Consider the following 25,765-nt stretch of genomic DNA (forward strand, 5'->3'; position numbering starts at 1 on the left):
TCTCCTGAACTTAGGTCATCCTTCTCTATTGCGCTAATATCATCATTAATTAACAGGGCTACCCCTCCACATTTTCCGAGCTTCCTGTCCTTCCCAAATGCCATGTACCCTTCAATATTCAGGTCCCAATCTATGTCATCCTGCTGCCATGTCTCTGTAATGGCTATCAGATCGTGCTTATTTATTTCTAATTGTGCTCTCAGTTCGTCCGTTTTGTTTCGAATGCTACGTGCATTCAGATACAGAGCCTTTAGTTTTGTCCTTTTATTATTTTTGTAACCTCTAGCCTTATCTGTTGATTTACTCTTAGATTTGTACGCTGTGTCCCTTCCTGTCACAGTCTGTTTATCATTTTCCATATTAATGCCTTTCTCTCTTGCCTTGTCTCTACTCTTTGATTTACCATATCTTCCCAAATTTGATCCCTTGCCCCCACTATTCAGTTTAAAACCCTCTCTACTTCCCTAAACGGCTCGCTAGAACACCAGCCCCAGCACAGTTCAGGTGTAGACCATCCCAACAGTACAGCCACTACTTTCCCCAGTACTGGTGTCAGTGCCCCACAAACCGGAACCCATTTCTACCACACCAGTATTTGAGCCATGCATTAATTTCTATGATCTTATTTGTCCTATGCCAATTTGTACGTGGCTCAGGTAATAATCCAGAGATTATTACCTTTGAGGTTCTGCTTCTTAATTTGGTGCCTAGTTCCTTATACTGACTATGCAGAACCTCTTTCCTTGTCCTGCCTATGTTGTTGGTACCTCCATGGACCACGACGACTGTAAATTCCTCTCCAGCTTTGAGCAGATGTCCTGAACCCTGGCAGGCAACACAGCCGTCTGGACTCTCACTCTTTGCTGCAAAGAACAGTGTCAATCCCCCTAACTATACTGTCTCCTATTACCACTACATTCCTTTTTTCTCGCTCCACTTGAATGGCTTCCGGTACCATGGTCAGGTTGCTCGTCCACCCTGCAGCTCCCACTCTCACCCAAACAAGCTGAAAGAACCTCAAAACTGTTGAACAATCGCAAAGGCTGAGGCTCCTGTACTCCTGCCCTCTGGGTCCCCTTACCTGCCTCAACTGCAGCCACACTCTCCTGTCCCTGACCACTGACCAAAATGGAATAACATTTCATTTTTTTTTAATGCATTAAAACACATTCCTAATAGATTAAACTTAATTATCCTGCCATAAGGAATTGATTATTACATCAGGTGACCTGTTAGGAATTAATAATTTATATAGAGCTATGTCCAAGACATCAGATACCTTTAACAGTGTGCTCAGGTTCCTTTTTTTCAGTTCTACTGTTTTTTCATTTGTTATGTTGAAGTCCCATGAACACAGAAGCCTGGCTGAATCACCAGACAGAATGCTAGCTGAAACAAAGTTTTCATTGAACGACTTTGCCATGCTAAAGTAGAAAAACAAATAGTTAAATATACAGTCCATTAAACTATTAATAACTGTCCTCATAAAGATACCTTTAATAAAGTTCATTTTCTCTTTCATCTTTTGTAGATTGTTTTATACTTATTCAGCTGAGGGATGTCAGTGCTAGGGAATGGAACATTTGGAATGGAACATATATATGGAGCTGTACACCCCAGAAATAACATCAAATATTCTTACAGGTGTGAAGAAAACTGCAAATGCTGGAAATTGGAAGCAAATACAGAAAATGTTGAAGATATGTAGAAGGTAGTCAGTATCTGAAAGAGGTAGTGGGGTGGTTCTTCAGTTTTAATTTGGCGCATAAATCCAGTATTTCAAACACTCTTTAGTCACACATGTGCCGGAATTTCACTGGCATGCTGTGGGTCCCACCCTGGGACCAGATGTGGGTTCCGAACCCACATGGGCAAATGGTGGGACTGTGGATGGGATTTTACTGACAGTGGCCAATTGAGAGGGAGAGGGTCCTTCATATTGAGGCGCTCTCGGAAGGGCCAGTGAGAATCTTTTACTATGTGAGAGGGCCAGGCAGGCAGGCCCAGGTGATTGGAAGGGTTAGTCCTCCAATGGCAGCGTTGGAGCCACAGGGGCAGTCATTGCCACAGGGGGGCCCCTCCATGGGCAATTGAGCATCGTTAAAGGAAAGTCCCCCGATTTTGGGACGCCAATGGGAGACTGCCTCAATGTACCTGGCAGTCTCCCCATGTGGCGGGGGGGCAGTTCTGATGCTGGTAAAAGCCTGTTAGAGGTGTAAAATGACTTTTAATAGGCCAGTTAATTACCTTAATTGGCACCCAACCCCATGCGGCGGGCACCTGAGCTGCTGCCATTCCCACCTCTCGAAATATCCCATGGCTGCGGGAAGATCTCAGGCTTCCCTCCCAACACCTTCTGCCACCATTTTACCAGCCCTCCTGCTTCCAGAGGGCTGGTAGAATCCCAGCCAGAGATTCAGAACAGAGTAAAGATCCCTCTTTTCTACGATAACAATGGAGAAGATCCCTTCTGTGCTTTACATGTAAAAAAATCATAAACTTTTTGTGTAAAACTGGTATATTGAATTGGTAGCCCATTCACAACCTGCCCAATTTTCTTTTTTTACCATTGCAGTCTGCTTTGACTTAGTCTCAGCAAAAGTAATGAATGCATGAATGTGTCATTAGCACTTCCCACAGCAGCTTGTGAATTGAGTAGTTAATTATAGGGAATGGCCAGAAATAGTATGATATATTATTTTGCACTATGCCTAGAAATTATATGCATCATCTTGTAATATTTTTTACTTGCATGAAAATATTATCAAAATGTTATGCAAAAGAAACAATTAAGATTTGCTCCTCTGGGCTGCCACTGCTTCGAACATTCCTCCAAGGAGGCAAATTGTGAGACCGCCCTGCCATGGGTGCACGCCATGCAGCTGCTCTGCTGCAATCCAGCCTCTGCCATTGCCAAGGATGCTGGCATTCACAATAATGGCTGCTGGGTGCCCTTTAAGTCGGGCCCGCCACATCTAAATCCTGCCTCCTCAATGTGTGCGGATGGCGAACGTGCCAGCCAGCCAATCACTCGCCGCCTCCTTCAAAATGGTGTCGGATGTCCGGCAGTAAGGTGGAGCGGGGTTGTGATCCGGAAAGGGTCCCGACACGGGGTCCTGACCCTAGAATGAAAATTCGCCCTGAAGTGCCCTCAAAATTGCCAGAGAAATATGACACTCAGTACTAATGGTTGCTAATCCAGTCCAGCTCTCCTTCTACCATGATTTGTAGGGTCACATCATTTTCATACTCACTAGGGTGAGTATAGCACACCTCTCATGGAACAGGACAGGATGAAATTTCAGGTGTCGCCTTTAAAAATCAGCACTCACTTTAAACTGTCAACAGAATGTTATTAGGGCAAATAAATAGTTAACCCTTTGCAAAACTAAATGTAATGCCAGTTAATTGGTTAAAGGTCTCGGTTATTTCATGACTGTTTTAAGGGATGGTCTTCTACTGGAGGAGCAGGGAGATGGATCTAAAGGGAGCTGGCAATTTGAAGGGGACAGAAAACAGGAGTCGGAAATGTCAATAAATGTGATCTTGAAACATTCAGGGATGAAATTCAACAGAGGAGAGGAAGATCGTGCGGCGAACCTCTGAAAACAGTCCAGAACAATGTGGAGAGATAGCGAGCAGTAGCATTGAGTGTCACCTCTCTTTTATACAGAACTGCTGACCAGTACTTGGAAGCATTTAATGACCTGATCAGGGTAGGCAAGGTCATAGATAGGGTACTGTCCCTTCTCATTGTTGAGCATCAGTACATTATTAGCCCTTTAATATAACTTGTTGCTGCAGTCCTCCTTCTCACAATACTGTGGATTTCCTGGCTCTACGTCTTGCATTATGTATTGATACTGTGACAAGAATGATTAGCATGTAAACCTTTGATAACCTCTCCGCCAGTTGAACAGGGTGGTACCACCAGATTTGTTACACTAGCTATCAGATGCTATCTGACAGAGAGCCCTCGTATACTATTCAACATCTAATTCATTAACTTTTGTTTCTGGAAAAATTTGCACAACATGCTCATTGAGTGCAGGAGACCGGAGGGGCTTAGATCTGTTGGGGAGGCACTTTATATCAGCCATGAGAAATTGGTAGAACAGTATGCAGGGCATAGCAAGCTACTATTATGCAGGGGACTAGCTCAAGCCCGTATTGCAGAGCCCTTCCAGGTCTTCTGAGGCAGTGAAAATACTTCCTTCAGATTACTCAACACATGCAGTTTTATTCCACCAATTACAAATAACCTTGCTTCCTGTATTCACAGTGTGTGCCACTGAACACATGCCTTCCAGTTAGATCTCATACTCAAGCTTTCATTCCAGCAGAAGTTATGAAGTGAGTGACTATTTGCATGGAAGCCAGTTCTCTGACCTTTAAAGACTACAGTACAGAAAACTATGCTTATAACATCTTCCCACAGTACAGAGGGTTTAAAGTTTTCATGCTAAAGACTAGTAAAAACATTTCAAAGATGTTACATGTTATGCACATATGAAGGAGAGAGATACTGTTCAAAATAATGAATAATTGCAAATTCACCACAGCGATTTTAATTGAAATCAATGCTACATTACGAGAAAAAGTCATGGCAGATGGATTGGATTGGATTGGATTAAAGTCTTGTTTTTCATGGCAAACTGCCCTGCCCGGACAACTCATCCCATGCACAAAATTACATAATTACAGTGTATTCAAAGTTGTTGTTTCAAAATAATTAAATGTTCATTAAATAACTGGCAACTAGCCATCCAGACAAATTTGAACTATCACGTTAGCAAACTTGGTTATATAAAAGTTGCTGGAGTATATTTTCCTCTGTTTGCTAATGTTGCTATGAGTATACATTATATATGCTCTTGGCAACCTCTTTTGTAAACAAGCAAATGGAGGTAAATAAATCCCATTATGCTTAATGGTTTATGAACTAAAAGTATTATGCCCAATTACCTGTAAACCAGACACAGAAAGCAAATCAGCATGTAGATTCCAATTGTGAGGAAGTAAGCAAGCTGCATGTTATACATTTTTGCAGTGGGACTTGCTTGAATGCTGGTATTGGTATAAAACCCATAGTAAAAAACAGTTTGTGTAAAATAACCCTGCAGGAAAAAGGAAATATTTAGCTTGGCACAATCAATAACAATGATAACATCGAATCAAATAAGGTACAGAACAGTTCGATAATATCGTCCTACACCTCGGGGGTTTAGGGAGTTTTCACTATAAAGATTAGTGAAACCTCTTTATAGGTGCTGCATACTATATACATGGCAAGGAGGGAGATTCTTGTGCAGAATTATGGATGATGCCTAATTTACTACTGGAATTTTAAGTGAAATCAATGTTACGTTACAAAAAGGAGTTGTTAGGACAGGTGTTGTGGGTGAGGATGGCTGGGTTGATTTAAATTCTGTTTTTCCAGTCAACTTCTCTTTGCTCCATTGGACCTCTGCCAATTAGTCTTCAATTGGAGTAATCTCCTCCACTTCCATTTCCCTGCCTTTTATGGTCTTCCTTGTCAATACTTATCCAATTCCTAGTTAAAGGTCCTGTCTCAATAGTAAATTATGGTAAACACTCTATGGCCCAATAACCCTGATTAAAACTTTGAACTTTTCCCTTCAATTTTCTGCCAAAGCATTTTTTAAAACTATTTGTTCTCTTGAAGCCCTTCATAATTTTGAAAACCTCTTCGAACCCTCCTTAACCCTTTCTGATCCAGTGAAAACAATTTCTTTTTTCAAGCCTTTCTTCATAACTATAACCTCTCATTCCTGCTTTCACTTTATTGAATCTTTGCTATAAGCTTTACATGACTTTAATACACATCCTACGAGTGACCAGAGGTGCATGCATACTTCCAACTGTGCCCTAACCCATGTCTTGTACAAATTAACACCATTTTTTGCTTTTATATTCGATGACTCAATGTAAGAGAAAATTTCATTTGCTTTGTTGTGGCTTTTTTACATGAACACACAACTTTAAAAATCTACACATCTCTATTCTTAGATCTCTCTATTCCTTTCATTATAAGAATTTTGCTGTTTAGAGTATACTTTGTTTCACTGTTCTTTTATCCAAAATGTACAACTTCACATTTCTCTATTTAGTGAACTGCATTTGCCACCCATCTACCCCCTCTGCTAACCTGTCTATATTCTACTGCATTCTTGCTCACAGTTGTCATGCCCTCTAGTTTTGTAGCCTCACTGGAATTTGATGTAATTTCTCTGGTGTTTATGTCCATACAGAAAAGGTCCCGGCATAGATCCCAGGGAAACACTACTACCCACATTCTGCTAATTCAAAAAAGAACCTATCACTCCACATCTTTGTTCTGCAACCATCTCACTATTCATATCAATTAAATGGAATGAAAAATGGCTGGTTTTATGGCCTGGTAATTGCCAGATTATCTTTGATGTGGTGAAGATAAAAATTTACTCCCATATGCCTTAGTTTTCAGTACAGGCCATGAACAAGGTTCTCGCAAAAGACAGATGGGGACCTTATTAACATACCAAAATTGCAGACGGATACCATTATTGGAGCTGTGCCTTAAATTTAACGGTAAGTGGGATTCCGGGCAGTTGATCTGAGGTAGGAGCTGTCAGCTCCCCAAGGTAAGTGGCTCTTTTAGTACCTCTTGTGGGCTCTGAAGAAATGGGGTGCTCCTCCAGGCCTTTGGGTACCCCCAGCCCCACTCTCCAGCCTCCCCCCTCCACCCTCTCCTGATTGCTATCCTCCCTCCAGCCTTCTCCATCTCAACCCTGCTTTCCTCTTGCAGCCGACTGCAGTCCAGAGCTGAAGCTCCCTTCCCAGTGGGGGTCCTTCCCATGGCTGTGGCATCCTACAGCTTATGTTCCCTCATGCCTGCCAACCAAATAATATGCTAATGAGGCCAGCCCTTTTTGATATCTAACAATTTATATCGTAACCATCTATTATCATCAGGTGAAGTGTAAAAGGATTGTCTGCAGGAAGTGCATTATATTATTAAAAGAAATCAGTATTTCACACAGTGCTCTGCTTACAGCTGAAATTGTGGGAGAGAAATGCTGGAATCAGGATCCATCCAGCACTCCTTCAGTATTCTGTATCATTGCACAGTGCAGCACAATTCCTAAAATGACTGTATAATGACTAACGTCGAGGGTACTGATTGCTGTAATAATAACACAAGTACCAAAAGACTTTTCCTTTTCATGAAATATTGGGGGTGTAGGTTATAACCTAACAGTCAGGATTGGGTACAACACTAGTTTTACACTGTCCAGTTTTACTCCATTGAAGTCAGTGTAGAACAATATTAGAGTCATAGAGTTGTTCAGCATAGAAACAGGTCCTTCGGCCCATCGCGTCCATGCCGACCATAATGCCTATCTATTCTAATCCCACCTGCCTGCATTAATTCCATATTCCTCTATGTCTTGGTCATTCAAGTACCTGTCTAGATGCCTCTTAAATGTTGCTACTGTTCCTGCCTCCACCACCTCCTCTGGCAGCTCATTCCAGATACCCGCTATTCTTTTTGTGAAAAATGTACCCCTTTGATCCCCTTTAAAAGTCCTCCCTCTCACCTTAAATCTATGCCCTCTAGTTTTAGTCACCCCTACCATGGGAAACAGACTCTGGCTATCTACCCTATCTATGCCTCTCATAATTTTATAGACCTCTATCATGTCCCCTCTCAGCCTCCTTCGCTCCAGGGAAAACAGACCCAGCCTATCCAATCTCTCTTTATAACTCAAGCCCTCCAAACCAGGCAACATCCTTGTGAATCTTTTCTGCGCCCTCTCTAGCTTAATCACATCTTTCCTGTAGTGCGGTGACCAGAACTAAACACAGTACTCCAAGTGTGGCCTGATCAACGTTATGTACAACTGTAACATGACGTCCCAACTCTTGTACTCAATGCCTCGGCCGATGAAGGCAAGCATGCCATATGGCTTCTTCACTACCCTGTCTACCTGTGTTGCCACTTTCAGGGAACTATGTACTTGCACCCCAAGGTCTCTCTGCTCAACAACACTCCGCAGGGCCCTGCCATTCACTGTATATCTCCTGTCCTGGTTTAACTTCCCAAAATGAATCACTTTGCACTCGTCTGCGTTAAATTCCATTTGCCAATCCCTTGTCCACTTTCCCAGTTGGTCTATATCCTGTTGTAACCTTAGACAACCTGATTCACTGTCCACTATACCGCCAATTTTGGTGTCATCTGCAAACTTACTAATCATGCCCCCTACATTCTCATCCAAGTCATTAATACATACGACAAACAACTGAGGGCCCAGCATCGATCCCTGCGGCACACCACTGGTCACCGGCCTCCAATCTGAAAAACAACCCTCCACTACCACCCTCTGCCTCCTATCACCAAGCCAATTTTGTATCCAATTGGCTAGCTCACCCTGGATCCCATGTGTTCGAACCTTCCAAACCAGCCTACCATGTGGAACCTTGTCAAAGGCCTTGCTAAAGTCCATGCAGACAACGTCCATCGCTCTGTCCTCGTCAACCCTCTTGGTCACCTCCTCAAAAAACTCAATCAAATTCGTGAGACATGATTTCCCACGCACAAAGCCATGCTGACTATCCCCAATCAGACCTTGCCTTTCCAAATGCATATCAATCCTGTCTCTCAGAATCCCTTCCAATAATTTTCCCACCACTGATGTAAGGTTCACCGGCCTGTAGTTCCCTGGCTTATCCCTGCTGCCTTTCTGAAATAAAAGCACAACATTAGTTATCCTCCAGTCTTCCGGTACCTCACCCGTGGTTAACGATGATACAAAAATCTCTGCCAGGGCCCCAGCAATCTCCTCCCTTGCTTCCCATAGCATCCTAGGATACACCTGATCAGGCCCTGGGGATTTATCCACCTTAATGCGCTTCAAAACATTCAACACCTCCTCCTTTGTAATGTTGATATGCTCCAGGATATCACTGTTCCCTCCCTTGAACTCACTAGCTTCCATGACCTTCTCCACGGTAAATACAGATGAGAAGTATTCATTTAAGACCTCGCCCATTTCCCGTGGCTCCACACATAGATTACCACACTGATCCTTAATGGGAGCTACTCTCTCCCTAGCTACCCTTTTACTCTTAATATACCTATCAAATCTTTTAGGATTCTCCTTTATCTTATCTGCCAGGGAAATCTCATGGCCCCTTTTCACCCTCCTAATTTCCTTCTTAAGTGTACTCCTACATCCCCTATACTCCTCGAGGGACTCGCTTGATCCTAGCTGCCTATACCTGACATATGCCTCCTTCTTTGTCCTGACCAGACCCTCAATATCTCTCGTCAACCAAGGTTCCCTAAACTTGCCAGCCTTGCCCTTCCATCTAACAGGAACATGCCAGCCCTGAACTCTTCCTATCTCACTTTTAAAAGCCTCCCACTTGCCAGATGTCCCTTTACCTGTAAACAGCCTCTCCCAATCAACTTTTGAGAGTTCCTGTCTGATGCACTGAAATTAGCCTTCCCCCAATTTAGGACTTCAACTTGAGGACCAGTCCTATCCTTTTCCATAACTATCTTGAAGCTAATAGAGTAATGGTCACTGGTCCCAAAGTGCTCCCCCACTGACACATCAACCACCTGCCCAGCCTCGTTTCCTAAGAGGAGGTCGAGTGTAGCCCCTTCTGCAGTAGGGCCATTCACATACTGCTTCAGAAAACTATCCTGGACACACTTAACAAATTCTTCCCCATCTGATCCCTTAGCACTAAGGCAGTCCCAGCCAATATTAGGGAAGTTAAAATCACCTACTATTACAACCCTATAATTCCTACACCTATCTGTGATTTCCCTACATATATGCTCCTCCAATTCTCTCTGACTACTGGGGGGCCTATGGTATATTCCCATCAAAGTTATCACCCCTTTCTTATTTCTAAGTTCTACCCATATGGCCTCGCTGGACATTCCCCCTGGATATCCTCTCTAAGTACTGCCGTGATATCCTCCCTAATCAATAGTGCAACTCCCCCTCCTCTCTTACCTCCAACTCTGTCATGCTGGAAGCATCGGTACCCTGGAACATTGAGCTGCCAGTCCTGCCTATCCCTCAACCACGTTTCCGTAATAGCTATAATATCACAATCCCATGCACCGATCCATGCTCTGAGTTCATTTGCCTTACCTGTAAGGCTTCTTGCATTAAAGTAAGTGCAGTTTAGCCTACCAGACCTTCCACGCTCCCTGTCTTGCCCCTGCCCGGCCTGCCTACTGGACTTGCTTGCTTTAACATCTACATTTGCCTCAACTATCTCATCGGAGAGACTACTACTTTGGGTCCCACCCACCTGCCAGACTAGTTTAAACCCTCCCGAGTAGTACTAGCAAATCTCCCCGCAAGGATATTGGTCCCCTTCCAGTTCAGATGCAACCCGTCCCTCTTGTACAGGTCACCTCTGCACCAGAAGAGATCCCAATGGTCCAAGTAGCTGAAGCCCTCCCGCCTACATCAGCTCTTCAGCCACGCATTCATTTGCCTTATCCTCCTATTCCTACCCTCACTAGCACGTGGCACAGGGAGTAATCCTGAGATTACAACCCTAGAGGTCCTGCTTTTTAACCTTCCGCCTAACTCCCTATATTCACTTTGCAGGATCTCATCTCTTTTCCTGCCTATGTCGTTAGTACCAATATGGACCACGACCTCTGGCTGCTCACCCTCCCCTTTCAGAATGCTCTGTGTCCGCTCAGAGACATCCTTGATCCTGACACCAGGGAGACAACACACCATCCTGGATTCTCGCTCATGGCCACAGAAACGCTTATCTGTGCCCCTGACTATAGAGTCCCCTATCACTCCCACTTGCCTCCACTTTGACCTTCCTTGCTGTACAACAGAGCCAGTCGTGGTGCCATTGACCTGGCTGCTGCTGCTGCTTTCCCCTGAGAAGCCATCCCCCCAACAGTATCCAAAACAGCATACCTGTTATTGAGGGGAATAGCCACAGGGAACTCCTGCACTCCCTGCCTGCCCCTCCTGGCAGTCACCCATCTATCTGGCTGAACCTGCGGTGTGACCACCTCCCTGAAACTCCTATCTATGATACTTTCTGACTCCTGTATGCTCCTCAGTGAGTCCAACTGCCGCTCCAACCAATCCGTGCGATCTGAAAGGAGCTGCAGCTGGACACACTTCCTGCAAACGTAGTCATCAGGGACATTTGACTTCTCCCTGATTGCCCACATTTCACAGGAGGAGCATACTACCCCACTGACTGCCATTTCCACCACTCGCGTTACTTCTGGCTTAAAAGAAAGAAAGACAGAATTTGGGAATAAAAAAAGAAACTAAGCCAATAATTATATTGGGCAGAATGTAACACCAGTGTTCTACCCAAACCTGAGTGGTTAGGTTAAAATTACCCTTATTAAGTTTAAAGCCAACATATTGTTTGTGTTTCTTTGTACATCTTTTTACATCTTGAAGCATACAAATACTCTCTATTTTTAACAGTTATTTCTCATTAACAGAGTCCTGTTGTTTTTCAAATTGTTTGAGTATGAATAAATGGTCCAAACATTAATGTTGCTAATCAGTTACATTTGGTCAGATGAAGAAAGTTTAAACCAAATTGTGTTTGCTTAGATCTTACTATCAGTTCATTTTTTAAATGCTAAAATTGCTTTCATTTTTACTGGAATTACTTATAGTTGAAGGATACTTACTGAACCAGTGAGCAGCTCCAAACCTGTGAAAGTGAGATTGTTGGTACCCAGGTCAAAGAATTGTGGAATGGCGATGAAGCTAAAGTTAATCAGGAAGGAGAAGACGTTGAACATAAGCAGCCATTTGAGGAAGGTGAAATAGGAGAGAACACTTGTTCCAAACTTGCCACCAATGATTTTCAGGGATCTATGCCATGGATGAATTGACTGGGAACATTCAAACATATTCTCACGAAAGCGTCGAAGGGACTGAAAAAGTATGAGATAAATTAACACAGCAACCTGTAAAATGACATTGATTTAGTCTGCATTGAATCTATTTATCTGGTAGCATGCCTCCTTGTGAGTTTTTTTCATAATCCTACACAGAAAGATATCCAATATAATTCACTTTTCTCCCTATTTGCGTTTCTCTGTTCCATTGCAAATATTCGAGTTGTTTGAATTATTTTGTTTTGCAATTCTGGAAGTTTTTATGACAAGACCCTTTATGGTAAGGTGATAGGATACTCATCGCTGTACTGACTGACCTACATTAGTTCCCAGTTAAGCAACACTTCAATTTTAAAATTCTCATCCTTGCTTTCAAATCCAGCCATTGCCTCACCCCTCCCTATCTATGTAATTTCCTGCATCCTCACAACCCTCCATGATTCCTGCACTCCTCTAATTCTGGCCTGTTGAGCATCTCCGATTTTAATTGTTCCACCATTGGTGGCAGTGTCTTCAGCTGCTTTGGCCCTAAGCTCTCAAAGTCTGTCCCTAAACTTCACCACCTCTCTCTGTGCCTCACTTTCCTCTTGTAAGATGCGCCTTAAAACCTACCTCTTTAACCAAGCATTTGGTCATCTGCCCTAATCTCTCCTTATTTAGCTTGGGGTCAAAATTTGCTTTATAACATTTCTGTGAAGTGCTTAGGCCATTTTATTGGTGCAAGTAGGGAGATGGGCAGTAGAGTTTTGGATGTCATCAAGTTTACTGAATGTGGAATATGGGAGGCCAGAGGCCAAATCTAGAGGCAACAAAGGCTTGGATGAGGGTTTCAGCAGCAGATGACCTGAGGCAAGGGCAGAATTGGGCGATGTTAAGGAGGTGGAAATAGGCGGTCTTAGTGATGGTGCGGAAATGTGGTTGGAAGCTCATTTTGGTTCAAATATGACACAGGTTGCGAACAGTCTAGTTCAGCTTCAGACAGTTGATGAGTAGAGGGATGGAGTCAGTACCTAGGGAATGGAGTTTGTGGTGTGGACTGAAGACAATGGCTTATAATATTTAGTTGGAGGAAATTTCTGCTTAAACAGTACTGAATATTAGACAAGCAGTCTGATAATTTGGAGACAGTGGAGGAGTCAAAAGAGGTGGTGGTGAAGTAGAGCTGGGTGTCATCAGCTTACATGTATTGCAGCAACTCACCAAGCCTCCTTCAAAAGCACTTTCCAAACCCATGCCCTTTACCACCTAGAAGGACAAGGGCCGCAGATGCCTGGGAACACCACCACCTTCAAGTTCCCCTCCAAGTCACACACCATCTTGACTTGGAACTATATTGCTGCTCCTTCACTGTTGCTGGGTCAAAAACTTGGAACTCCCTTCCTAACTGCACTGTGGATGTACCTATTCCAGATGGATGGCAGTGGTTCAAGAAGGCGTCTCACCACCACCTTCTCGAGGACAACTAGGGATGGGCAATAAATGCCAGTCTTGCCAGCGATGCTCACATCCAATGAAAACAATTTAAGAAAGTGAAAACTGATGATGTGTTTTAGGATGATGGAGAGGGGCAGCATGTAAATGAGGAATAGGAAGGAAACAAGGATAGATCCTTGGGAAACACCAGAGGTAATGGTATGGAAGCAGGAAGGGAAGCCATTACAGGTGATTCTCTGGTTAGCATGAGATAGAAAACAGATCTATATGACTAGGCTCAGGTCATGCTATTGTTTAACCAGATATTGGGCAGGAAAAGGGTCAGCGAGGATGCAACATTCACACATGGGAGTTACTGGTAATACCAAGAGAATATTCAGAGCCAAACCTGAAGATTGTGACCCTCTCCATTCTCCTTTAAGGTCTGTACATTCACATCCAAGTGAAATAGGCAGGTATGATAGAAACATAGAAAATAGGAGCAGGAGTAGGCATTCGGCCCTTCGAGCCTTTTCCGCCATTCATTATGATCATGGCTGATCATCCAACTCAGTAACTGTTCCCACTTTTACCCCATATCCTTTGATCCCTTTAAACCCAAGAGCTATATCTAACTCCTTCTTGAAAACATACAATGTTTTGGCCTCAACTGCTTTCTGTGGTAGCGAATTCCACAGGTTCACCACTCTCTGGGTGAAGAAATTCCTCCTTATCTCGGTCCCGAAAGGTTTACCCCGTATCCTTAGACTATGACCCTTGGTTCTGGACTCCCCCAACATTGGGAACATCCTTCCTGCATCTACCCTGTCAAGTCCTATTAGAATTTTAAAGGTTTCTATGAGATCCCCCGTCACTCTTCTGAACTCCAGAGAATATAATCCTAACTGACTCAATCTCTCCTCATTTGTCAGACCCGCCATCCCAGGAATCAGTCTGGTAAACCTTCGCTGCACTCCCTCTACAGCAAGAACATCCTTCCTCAGATAAGGAGACCAAAACTGCACATAATATTCCAGGTGTGGCCTCACCAAGGCCCTGTATAATTGCAGCAAAACATCCCTGCTCCTGTACTCGAATCCTCTTGCTATGAAGGCCATTTGCCTTTTTTACTGCCTGTTGCACCTGCATGCTTACCTTCAGCGACTGGTGTACAAGAACACCTAGCTCTCGCTGCATATTCCCCTCTCTCAGTTTATAGCCATTCAGATAATAATCTGCCTTCCTGTTTTTGCTACTAAAGTGGATAACCTTACATTTATCCACATTATACTGCATCTGCCATGCATTTGCCCACTCACTCAACTTGTCTAAATCACCCTAAAGCCTCTCTGCATCCTCCTCACAATTCACCCTCGCACCCAGTTTTGTGTCATCTGCAAGTTTGGAGATATTGCATTTAGTTCCCTCATCTAAATCATTAATATATATTGTGAATAGCTGGGGTCCCAGCACCGATCCCTGCAGTACCCCACTAGTCACTGCCTCTTTGTATCCCTACTCTTTGTTTCCGGTCTGCCAACCATTTTTCTATCCATCACACTACACTACCCCCAATCCCATGCGCTTTAATTTTACATGCTAATCTCTTATGTGGGACTTTGTCGAAAGCCTTCTGAAAGTCCAAATAAACCACATTCACTGGCTACCCCTCATCAACTCTACTAGTTACATCCTTGAAGAATTCTAGTAGATTTGTCAAGCATGATTTCCCTTTCGTAAATCCATGCTGACTCTGTCCAATTCTACCACTGTTCTCCAAGTGCTCTGCTATAAAATACATGCTTGCAGATCTCTATCTATATATCTTTATAACCAGCTGCTTGGACTCAACGTTCTACTTTTCCAGCACCCGAAAGGAAATGTTTGGCATCTCCCTGGTAGCATCTCCCATGGTTTGCCTGAGAATACAAATTCACTTTGTTGTGAATGTCCCATCAGCTCCAACACACAATGTACTGGAGCTTCAACGAAACATCCTTTCCTGTGAAATCTGATAACAGACTTTACAGAATGGATAGAAGTGAGCCAAAAAATATTGGGCCTCCACCAGTGACTGCACCAGGAAGGGTGATGAGGGGCGGAGTGGTGGTGAGGCATTGGAAATTTGCTGTGAAAGACCTTGGAAATTTACTATGGAAGACCTTGGGAACCTCCTGTTATGTCGTGTTCCTGATTAATTTCAATGCTGCTGATGAAAATCAAATTTTCTTTTGAAATTGTCACTTAGGCCTAAGCAAATACAGAACTGATGGAAGGTCACAGACCTGAAATGTTAACTCCATTTCTCTCTCCACAGCTGCTGCCTGACCTGCTGAGAATTTCCAGCACTTTCAATTTTTATTGTTAATCCTTATGCAGTCAACTGATTAGGCTTTTGGAGCATTTAAATTTTAAATGGCCTTTGTGCTGTTCTTAGTCTCCCTGGCATCCAGTGTTGCCTCAGAGTCAATGTAATATACATCAGATGATGCCTTGAACCCAAAGTCATTCCCTCCAGTGGGAAATCAGACAGCTGTGGAAATGGGTGCAGTTGCAGTGAGTATCCCAGCTTGTTTTTTCAAATCAACAATGAAGTGTTCTTGATGCTATGATGATTCCTTTTATGAATATGTTCTTGTTAATACTTACAAATAATACTTTATACAGCAGCTGGGTGCAGCTATTTATTGTAACGTCTGTCTCCATTGCATGTGGCCCAATCTCCTGCTTAACCTGATCCCTGGCAAGAAACAGGGGAAATGTACAATTTACATTACAGTTACAGTTATGTAATAAGTACTTTGTATTAGTTGCTGCCATGGTATCATTAGTATATTAATTAGTATACATCACTTAGCTGCTAAGCTGAACTACAAAAAAGCCCCCAGCGAGTTAACATCCGTAGCACTTAAAACAGCCAGAAGCGCTGCACAAAGAACAGCCAGGCGCTGCGCAAATGACTACTGGCAACACCTATGCAGTCATATTCAGCTGGCCTCAGACACCGGAAACATCCGAGGTATGTATGATGGCATTAAGAGAGCTTTTGGGCCAACCATCAAGAAGATCGCCCCCCTCAAATCTAAATCAGGGCACACAATCACTGACCAACGCAAGCAAATGGACCACTGGGTTGAGCACTAACTAGAACTGTACTCGAGGGAGAATGTTGTCACTGAGACCGCCCTCAATGCAGCCCAGTCTCTGCCAGTCAAGGATGAGCTGGACATACAGCCAACAAAATCAGAACTCAGTGATGCCATTGATTCTCTAGCCAGCGGAAAAGCCCCTGGGAAGGACGGCATTACCCCTGAAATAATCAACAGTGCTAAGCCTGCCATACTCTCAGCACTGTATGAACTGCTTTGCCTGTGCTGGGACGAGGGAGCAGTACCACAGGACATGCGCGATGCCAATATCATCACCCTCTATAAAAACAAAGGTGACCGCGGTGACTGCAACAACTACCGTGGAATCTCCCTGCTCAGCATAGTGGGGAAAGTCTTTGCTCGAGTCGCTTTAAACAGGCTCCAGAAGCTGGCCGAGCATGTCTACCCTGAGGCACAGTGTGGCATTCGAGCAGAGAGATCGACCATTGACATGCTGTTCTCCCTTCGTCAGCTACAGGAAAAATGCCGCGAACAACAGATGCCCCTCTACGTTGCTTTCATTTACATCACCAAAGCCTTTGACCTCTTCAGCAGACGTGGTCTCTTCAGACTACTAGAAAAGATCAGAAGTCCACCAAAGCTACTAAGTATTATCACCTCATTCCATGACATTATGAAAGGCACAATTCAGCATCGCGGCGCCTCATCAGACCCTTTTCCTATCCTGAGTGTCGTGAAACAGGACTGTGTTCTCACACCTACACTGTTTGGGATTTTCTTCTCCCTGCTGCTCTCACACACGTTCAAGTCTTCAGAAGAAAGAATTTTCCTCCACACAAGATCAGGTGGCAGGTTGTTCAACCTTGCCCGCCTAAGAGCGAAGACCAAAGTACGGAAAGTCCTCATCAGGGAACTCCTCTTTGCTGATGATGCTGCATTAACATCTCACACTGAAGATTGTCTGCAGAGTCTCATCGACAGGTTTGCAACAAATTTGGCCTAACCATCAGCCTCAAGAAAACGAACATCATGGGACAGGACATCAGAAATGCTCCATCCATCAATATCGGTGACCATGTTCTGGAAGTGGTTCAAGAGTTCACCTACCTAGGCTCAACTATCACCAGTAACCTGTCTCTCGATGCAGAAATCAACAAGCGCATGGGAAAGGTTTCCACTGCTATGTCCAGACTGGCCAAGAGAGTGTGGGAAAATGACGCACTGACACGGAACACAAAAGTCCAAGTGTACCAAGCCTGTGTCCTCAGTACCTTGCTCTATGGCCGCGAGGCCTGGACAACATATGTCAGCCAAGAGCGACATCTTAATTCATTCCATCTTCGCTGCCTCCGGAGAATCCTTGGCATCAGGTGGCAGGACCGCATCTCCAACACAGTAGTCCTCGAGGCAGCCAACATCCCCAGCTTATACACATTACTGAGTCAGCGGCGCTTGGCCATGTGAGCCGCATGGAAGATGGCAGGATCCCCAAAGACACATTGTACAGCGAGCTCGCCACTGGTATCAGACCTACCGGCCATCCATGTCTCAGCTTTAAAGACGTCTGCAAACGCGACATGAAGTCCTGTAACATTGATCCCAAGTCGTGGGAGTCAGTTGCCAGCGATCGCCAGAGCTGGCGGGCAGCCATAAAGGCGGGGCTAAAGTGTGGCAAGTGGAAGAGACTTAGCAGTTGGCAGGAAAAAAGACAGAAGCGCAAGGGGAGAGCCAACTGTGTAACAGCCCCGACAACCAATTTTTTCTGCAGCACCTGTGGAAGAGTCTGTCACTCTAGTATTGGCCTTTATAGCCACTCCAGGCGCTGCTCCACAAACCACTGACCACCTCCAGGCACTTACCCATTGTCTCCCGAGACAAGGAGGCCAAAGAAGAAAAAGAAGACTTACCCCAAACACCTCTGCCCCCTTGGAGTCTCTCTCAACACTTCCCATCAGAATATTCGATTGCCCCTGAACAAGGCCCTTGCTATCTACGATCTTATTGTGGATGTTTGAATTGAGATCATGGTTTTGACTGAAATGTGGCCCGTGGGTGGTGACACCTTGCCTCTTAACAAAACTTTCGCATGTGCCTATACATTCTGCCATCTGGAGTGACAGAACCAACATGGTAGTGGTGTGGCCCTTATCACCAAATGACACATTGGTATGTCCTCTAATTTTCTGATACTTTCTACTCCTTTGAGCAACTCACCTTGTTTAACTCCTTTTGCCTCTCCTTTAAAATCCTGTTGTCTACAGCTCCTCTCCAAAACCTCAGTTCAAGTTATTCAGTGAGATATGCTCCCTCCTTCCCTTCTAGCCTCTGCACCGAGCAACTCCTCACACTCTGTGATTTCAATTTGCATTCCAACTCATCTTGTCCTCTGAATTCAGCAACCTCCACTCCTCTTGAAATCTCTCCCTCCATATATGCTCTTCTGCCCATTCTCAGGATCAGCCCTCAACCAATCCATTTCATTTCTCTACTCTCATGGTCTCTATCACAGACCATCTGAGACCACATCCTTTTATTCCTCACCACCCACAATCTTTCCAACCCCACTTCCTTCTCTGCTCATTCGTGAAAAAAGCTACCCTCCAAATGACTGACAACTGCACTATACTTTGGCCTCCATACACATTACTTCTGGAACTATTGATTTGCTCAACCATTCCCTCCTTTCCCTTCTAAGCACATCTTTGATGCCCCTATCCCAAGCAAAACCTTTACCCTCATCCTTCCTAGTTGATCGCCTAATATGGCCCATATCTTCGCTCATCAAGTCCAACGGGTGCAGACATGAGTGCGTCTGGTGTGCAATTGATTTAGTCATCCATTGCAACATCTAGCTGGACCATGCCAGCCACTATCAGGCCGCATTCTCCTCTGCCAAAACCATACATTATTCCAGGATCATCCTGGAGATCAAAGATAACTCTCAACTTCTTTTCTCTTTTCCTCCAGAGAAAGAAAAAGACAGACTTGAATTTATAAAGCATCTATCACAACCTCAGGGTAATGACATTTATAGCCTGATATCAGTATTAGGGGAAATGCTAGAATCTATTATAAAGGATGTTATAACAGGACATTTAGAAAATAATGGTAGGATTGGGCAGAGTCAACATGAACTTAGAGTCATAGAGAGATACAGCACTGAAACAGGCCCTTCGGCCCACTGAGTCTGTGCCGACCAACAACCACCCATTTATACTAATCCTATATTAATCCCATATTCCCTACCACCTGCCTATACTAGGGGCAATTGCTAATAGCCAATTTACCTATCAACCTGCAAGTCTTTGGCATGTGGGAGGAAACCGGAGAACCCGGAGGAAACCCGCACAGACACAGGGAGAACTTGCAAACTCCACACAGGCAGTACCCAGAATTGAACCCAGGTCGCTGGAGCTGTGAGGCTGCAGTGTGAACCACTGCGCCACTGTGCCTCGTTGAAACTGCACCTAGAGTATTGTGTACAGTTTTGGTCTCCTTACCTAAGGAAGAAAATACTTCCCACAGAGGCAGTACAACAAAGGTTCAGACTGATTCCTGAGATGGCAGGATTATCCTATGAGGAGAGATTGAGGAAACTGAGCCTATATTCTAAAGAGTTTAGAAGAATGAGAGGTGATCTCATTGAAGCATACAAAATTCTTACAGGGCTCAACAGGTAAATGCAGGAAAGATGTTTTCTCTGGCTCGGGGATCTAGTACCAGGGGACACAGTCTCAGAATAAGAAGTAGGCCATTTAAAGACTGAGATTAGCAGGAATTTCTTCACTTAGAGGGTGGTGAATTTGTGGAATTCCCTAGCTCAGAAAGTTGTGGAGGCTGTCATTGAGTATGTTCAAGGCAGAGATTGATAGATTTCTAGAAATTAAAAATATCAAAGGATATGGGGATAGTGTGGGAAAATGGCATTGAGGTGGAAGATCAGTCATGCTCACCTGAATGGCAGAGCAGGCCCGAGGGGCCGAATAGCCTACTCCTGCTCCTATTTCCTATGTTCCTATGAAGTACTTTTGAAGTGCAGTCACTGTTGTACTGTTCGAAAAACATGAGCCAATTTGCACAAAGTAAAGTCCCCACAAACAATGTGATAATGATCAGATAATCTGTTTAGATGATGTTGTTTGAGGGATAAATATTCGCCAGAATACTGGGGATAACTCCCCTGCTTTTCTTTGAAATAGTGCATTGGGATCCTTTACGTCCACCTGAGAGGGCAGACAAGGTCTCGTTTTAACATCTTAGACAAAAGATGTTACTTCTGGGAGTGCAGCATTCCCTCAATACTGCACTGGAGTGCCAGCCTAGATTTTATGCTTGAGGGTCTGTATGCTGCTAAAGACTGGTCAAGTGGTAAATAAAATTAGCAGGAGGCAGATTTTGGAGGCGAGCAACAACTCCAGGTACGAAGACAGATCTACTGGAAGAAGTCTAAACAAAAATACATGGTTTGGGGGAGGGGGGAATGATTAGTATAACAATCTTACATGAAATGAAAATAGGTAATGTTTGGCAGGAAACTGTTGTGTTTAGTTGTATTTGTATTAGTAGCGTTGTAGGGCAGTCCAGAGAAAGTCTTTATCCAACATTTTTCCAAAAATATATACATTCATGACTTCTCTACTGCTCTTTCTCCCCACAGGTCTGTGACTTTGCAGATTCAGTCTCATTGGAGGTTTGACAACTTGCCGCGATCTGGTTGTAATCGGTCTGGGACGATCAGTAGTCTTCATAGGAAGTCTGGGATGCTGACTTGGTTTTTGTTTCTACGGGTTGTGGTATTCCGTGCAATTTGGGTTTGCTCCTCTTCATCTGGATCTTGCATGCAATCGCTGATAGTTCTCATGTTTATGCATTACTGTACTGTTACGACCAGGTAAGAAAGGGGTCTAGGGTTCCCTCTCAGCCTTCACTCGGTCTTACCGTAACAGAGTTTTATTTTAAGCACAACGTGTTTTTAGCTCACCTTTGGTGAATTCACCTTTGGTGAATCTTTGCCTTTTAATTGGAAAGCAGTGAACAAAGAAATCAGCCAAACAGGTTTTCTTTGGTTTAAAGAAGAAAGGTTGAAATTTTTCAACTTAAACTCTAATTCGGTTAACGCCTGCGGACACACGACGTGCCTACACTAGCATGCATACACGATAAACACACATGCAGATAGAGACAGAAAAGGGAAAAAATAAAGTGGAAAAGTTTGAGGGAATATCTGAAGATGATTTTGGTTACTGTTCTTCGAGCTCATTGTAGAGTCCTTGATTGTAGGTAGATCTTGCTTTTCATTGGGGCCCAGTATTCTTATTAAACCTTGTTCAATGTAGGAGACTTTTCTCTCTTGAGGTTCACGCCTTCAGTGGATTTGCAGTTCCGTGAGAAAAAGATGGGAGCAGACAGGAGAGGCTGCGATGAACCAGCCAGGAGAGTTCTTTTCAGTCCAGGAGCAAACAGTTTCTCTCCCTCAAGCTGTCTGTACAATTCAAAAAAACTCAGGTTACTCAGCAGGTTAGTCATGTGACCAGCTGGTTTGACCACGTCTGTTTGTGGATTCAGCCATCTTAGCAGTCATCCTGGAATGTGGGCTTCCTCACCTTCAATGTCTGGTTATCAAAGTCCATTATGGGTTGAATGTGTCAGGGAATGATCCTTTGTCTCCACAAGCACTGTCTGTTAGTATGTAAATGATTTTTCCAGCCACAGCTGATCAATTTATCAAGACATTTCCTCGCTCCAGCAACAGTTTCAAATCAATGTTCATATGACAAAATTAATATGCCTCATTCTTGGCAGGTGGGCGTCTGCACGACAGTATCTACTCGTTCCATGTCATGTAGCCAAATTTTTTGACCCTTGTTTAATTTGGATAAGCTTCTTGCTCGAAATCTTCTAATATAATTCTGGGTTTGTTTCCTTCTATAGGGGTTTTATCTTTTTCGAACTTTCTCATATTCCTGAGTCTTCAAACCAGGCATTAATTGTTGAGGCAATACTGGAATCTGTGTTTTCAACTTCCTTCCCATTAATAACTCGGTGATAATCTGCACAGCAGTGGCATTGAACGATAAACTAGGAGTGAGATAGGAAGATCTTCATTTTTCTTGAGTAAAGATTTTATGGCTCTCACACCTTGTTCTGCCTCGCCTTTGGACTGTGGATACCTCGATGAGCTCCTAAGACGCTGAAAGCCCATCTTCACAGCAAACTGGGTAAAACACTCATTTGCGGACTGTGGTCCGTAGTCTGATAATATTTCATCTGGAATCCCATGTATTGCGAAAATATCCATAAGGATTCTGATAACTACCTCAGTGGTCATAGAATGTAATTGTTGTACTTCTATCCACCTGGAAAAATAGTTGATAATGATTATATATGACTTCCCACCAAACATGAATAAATCCATGCCTAGCCTTTGCCAAGGTCCAGTTGGAAATTGGGTAGTCAACAGCGATTCGTGCTGTTCTGGGCTCTGTTTCAAGCATGTCTGACAATTGTTGATCATGGTCTCGATATCCTTAGATATCCCAGGCCACCATACCGAAGATTGTGCTCTCATTCTGCACTTGGTTATACCCAAGTGGCCTTGGTGTAATCGATCTAAGATATTGGATCTCATTGAAGTAGGAATAACAATTCTGTCATTGTAAACTAATAAGTCGTCAATTATGGTAAAGTATTTCCTATAATCATAGAACGTCTTCATTGTTCTTCCTCCTGGATTTTCCTGTGGTCACCCATGTGTGCAATATTGTCTAATGCAAATGCACTCTTTGTTATTCTTCTGTGCTTGTCATATTTCTTGCAACTTCTGTGTGCTTGCTGGCCAACTTTGTGCTATGTGTTGCGAGTATGATTCTATGCCACCTATGAAATTCACATCTTCCTATGATGGATGATCTACGTTTGCCTGCAATAACGCATCAGCTAATGATTAGAACTTCCCTTGGACGTATACAGTTTCATATGTCTACCTCATTAATGTGAGACAAAACCTTTGTACATGGGGAGGCACTTTTGCTATTTCGTTTTCGTTGGATAAGGAAAATAATGGCTTGTGGTCTGTTTCAACTACCACACGTACTCCAATGATGTAGTCTGAAAATTTTTCACACGCCCATGTGACAGCTAGAGCTTCTTTTTTGATGACTGTGTAGCGTGTCCCTGTATCTGACAGTGCTCTTGATGCATAGAATATGGGTCTAGGGAACCATTAGGTTGCTCCTGAACAAGAACTGCACCCAAGCTGTCTGAAGGGGCATCTCTAGGTAGTGTAGGATTGTAGTGTGCCCACACATCTGGAGAAAGTAGCATCTCTTGAATTTTTTGGAACGCTTGTTCCTGGTGGGCATCCCAACTGTTTTCTAAGAAGATCTTTCAGTGGATCAATTATTTGTGCGAAGTGAGGTTAAAATCTTGCTAGTTGATTTACCATTCCAAGAAATCTCTGGAGTTGCTGAACTGTTGTGGGGATAGGAAATTCCTTAATGGCCCTTGTTTTTTGAGGATCTGCCATTATTCCTTCTCTGCTCACAATGTGGCCTAAGAAACTAATCGAAGTCTTGGAAAATTCACACTTCTCTTTTAAAGTCAGTCCCACTTATTGAAAACTCTGTAGAACCTCTCTAACTTTGTGGTCATGTTCCTCCACTGACTTTCCATGTATCAGAATATCATCCATGTGGCATATCACTCCTGTGAACCCTTCTCGGATATTGGACATTGATCATTGGAGGTCTGGAGGTTATTCCAAATGGAAACCTATTAAAACAAAACCGCCCAAAAGGTGTTATGAATGTAGTCAATAACTTTGAGGTCTCATCCAGGGGTACCTGCCAAAATCCACCATTGGCAACGAGTTTTGTAAAGATGGTGCTCTGAGAGAGTTTCAATAAACTGTCATCCACTGTAGACATTGGGTGAATCTCACACTACTGCTTTGTTGGACTGCATTAAGTCCACGCACATTCACAGAGCTCCATTTGGCTTCGGGATAGGAACCATCACTGAATACCAGTCCATTGGTTGTGTTACTGAATGATAACACCCATTCTTGTCATCGCCTCCAATTGTTCCTAGACTTTGGTTAATAAGGGATGAGGTATTCTTCTTGGTGTGAAGATGCACACTGGTCTGACCTCTTCTGTCAGAGTGATCCTGTATTCTGTCTTTGGTTTTCCGAGCTCTGTGAACAGCTTTGGGAATTCTGTTTGAAAGGAATTGCTTACCTTTGCTTGACCTTGGCTACCTTTGTGATCAACTGCAGTTCTAAGCTTGCATTTCTGCTCAGTAAGGAAAATTCTTGATTGTGTAAGATGTATAAGGTCTCTACCGGTTGTCTTCCTTTCTGCTGAAGAGTTACTTGCAGTCTGCTTTTTACTTGCAGTTGTGTCCTGCCTGGACCATGCTACTAAATGTCTGTCATTTGCAGGTAATGTCTCTTACCCAAGGTTTACAAAGATCAGACAATACCATGATGCTAGCCCCTGTGTCAAGCTTAAAATCTATGAAGTGTCCATTCACATAGATGTCTGCTGTCCAGAAATCTTGGTCTGGGTTACTAATTTCTCCCAAGAACTGTCCTGGTTCTTTCTCTTGTGGGTATTGCTGTACTTGATTCACAGCTGTTTGTGTGAAGGTCTTCTGCTTTGTATCTTTAAGTGAAGAAGTTTTGCTGTAGCACATCTTCCCACCGTGTCCAGTTTTTCCACATTAAAACACTCAGCTTTACTTGCTGGGCACTGCTTTTGTCTGTGGGTATTGGCTCCACAGCATCGGAAAGGTTTTCCTATTTCATGCCCCTTCCCACCTGTATGTTTTTTCTGTTCTTCAAAGTGTTTCTCTGGCTTTGGCTTAATTGGTTGGACAGGGATTGGACTCCTCGTCATCAGCTCCGTTGAATGCCCGCATTCTGTTTGCAGACTTCAGCCTGCCTAACAATTTGAATGGCCTTTTTCAGTGTAAGGTCTTCCTTGGATTGCAACAGGTCTGACAAGGATTCCTATGCTATGCCAACGACTATCCTGTCTCTGATTAGTTCTGCCTTTAATTCACTGTATTCGCAACCTTCTGCCAATCTATACAGGTCATTAATATAGGAGCCTGCAGATTTGCCAATCATCTGCGCTCGCTTATCAAATTTGATTCTTTCCAAGATTTTACTGGTATGGGGATTAAAATATTTATCAAAGGCTTGGAGTACTTCTTTTAATTTATTGGTAACCTCATTGATCCCTTGTCAGACAATTACATTGTCGTAATTGCCCCTACTGAACATAGGAGAGTGTTCACTTGTTCCACTTCA

General features: G+C 43.6%; 1 protein-coding gene across 3 annotated transcripts in view; it reads right to left on the reverse strand.

The window, feature by feature from the left end:
- Positions 1 to 25,765, reverse strand: part of tmc5 (transmembrane channel like 5) — a 226,987-nt gene that overhangs the window by 84,178 nt on the left and 117,044 nt on the right. For all 3 annotated transcript variants that reach the window (XM_068056183.1, XM_068056186.1, XM_068056184.1), the window contains exons 7-10: positions 15,992 to 16,082; positions 11,717 to 11,965; positions 4,966 to 5,117; positions 1,280 to 1,424 (exon numbers count right to left, since the gene is read on the reverse strand). In XM_068056183.1, coding sequence (XP_067912284.1) covers positions 1,280 to 1,424; positions 4,966 to 5,117; positions 11,717 to 11,965; positions 15,992 to 16,082 — 637 coding nt within the window. The remainder of the gene's footprint in view (positions 1 to 1,279; positions 1,425 to 4,965; positions 5,118 to 11,716; positions 11,966 to 15,991; positions 16,083 to 25,765) is intronic.

This window comes from Heterodontus francisci, chromosome 24, assembly GCF_036365525.1.
Source record: "Heterodontus francisci isolate sHetFra1 chromosome 24, sHetFra1.hap1, whole genome shotgun sequence".
Lineage (NCBI taxonomy): Eukaryota > Metazoa > Chordata > Chondrichthyes > Heterodontiformes > Heterodontidae > Heterodontus > Heterodontus francisci.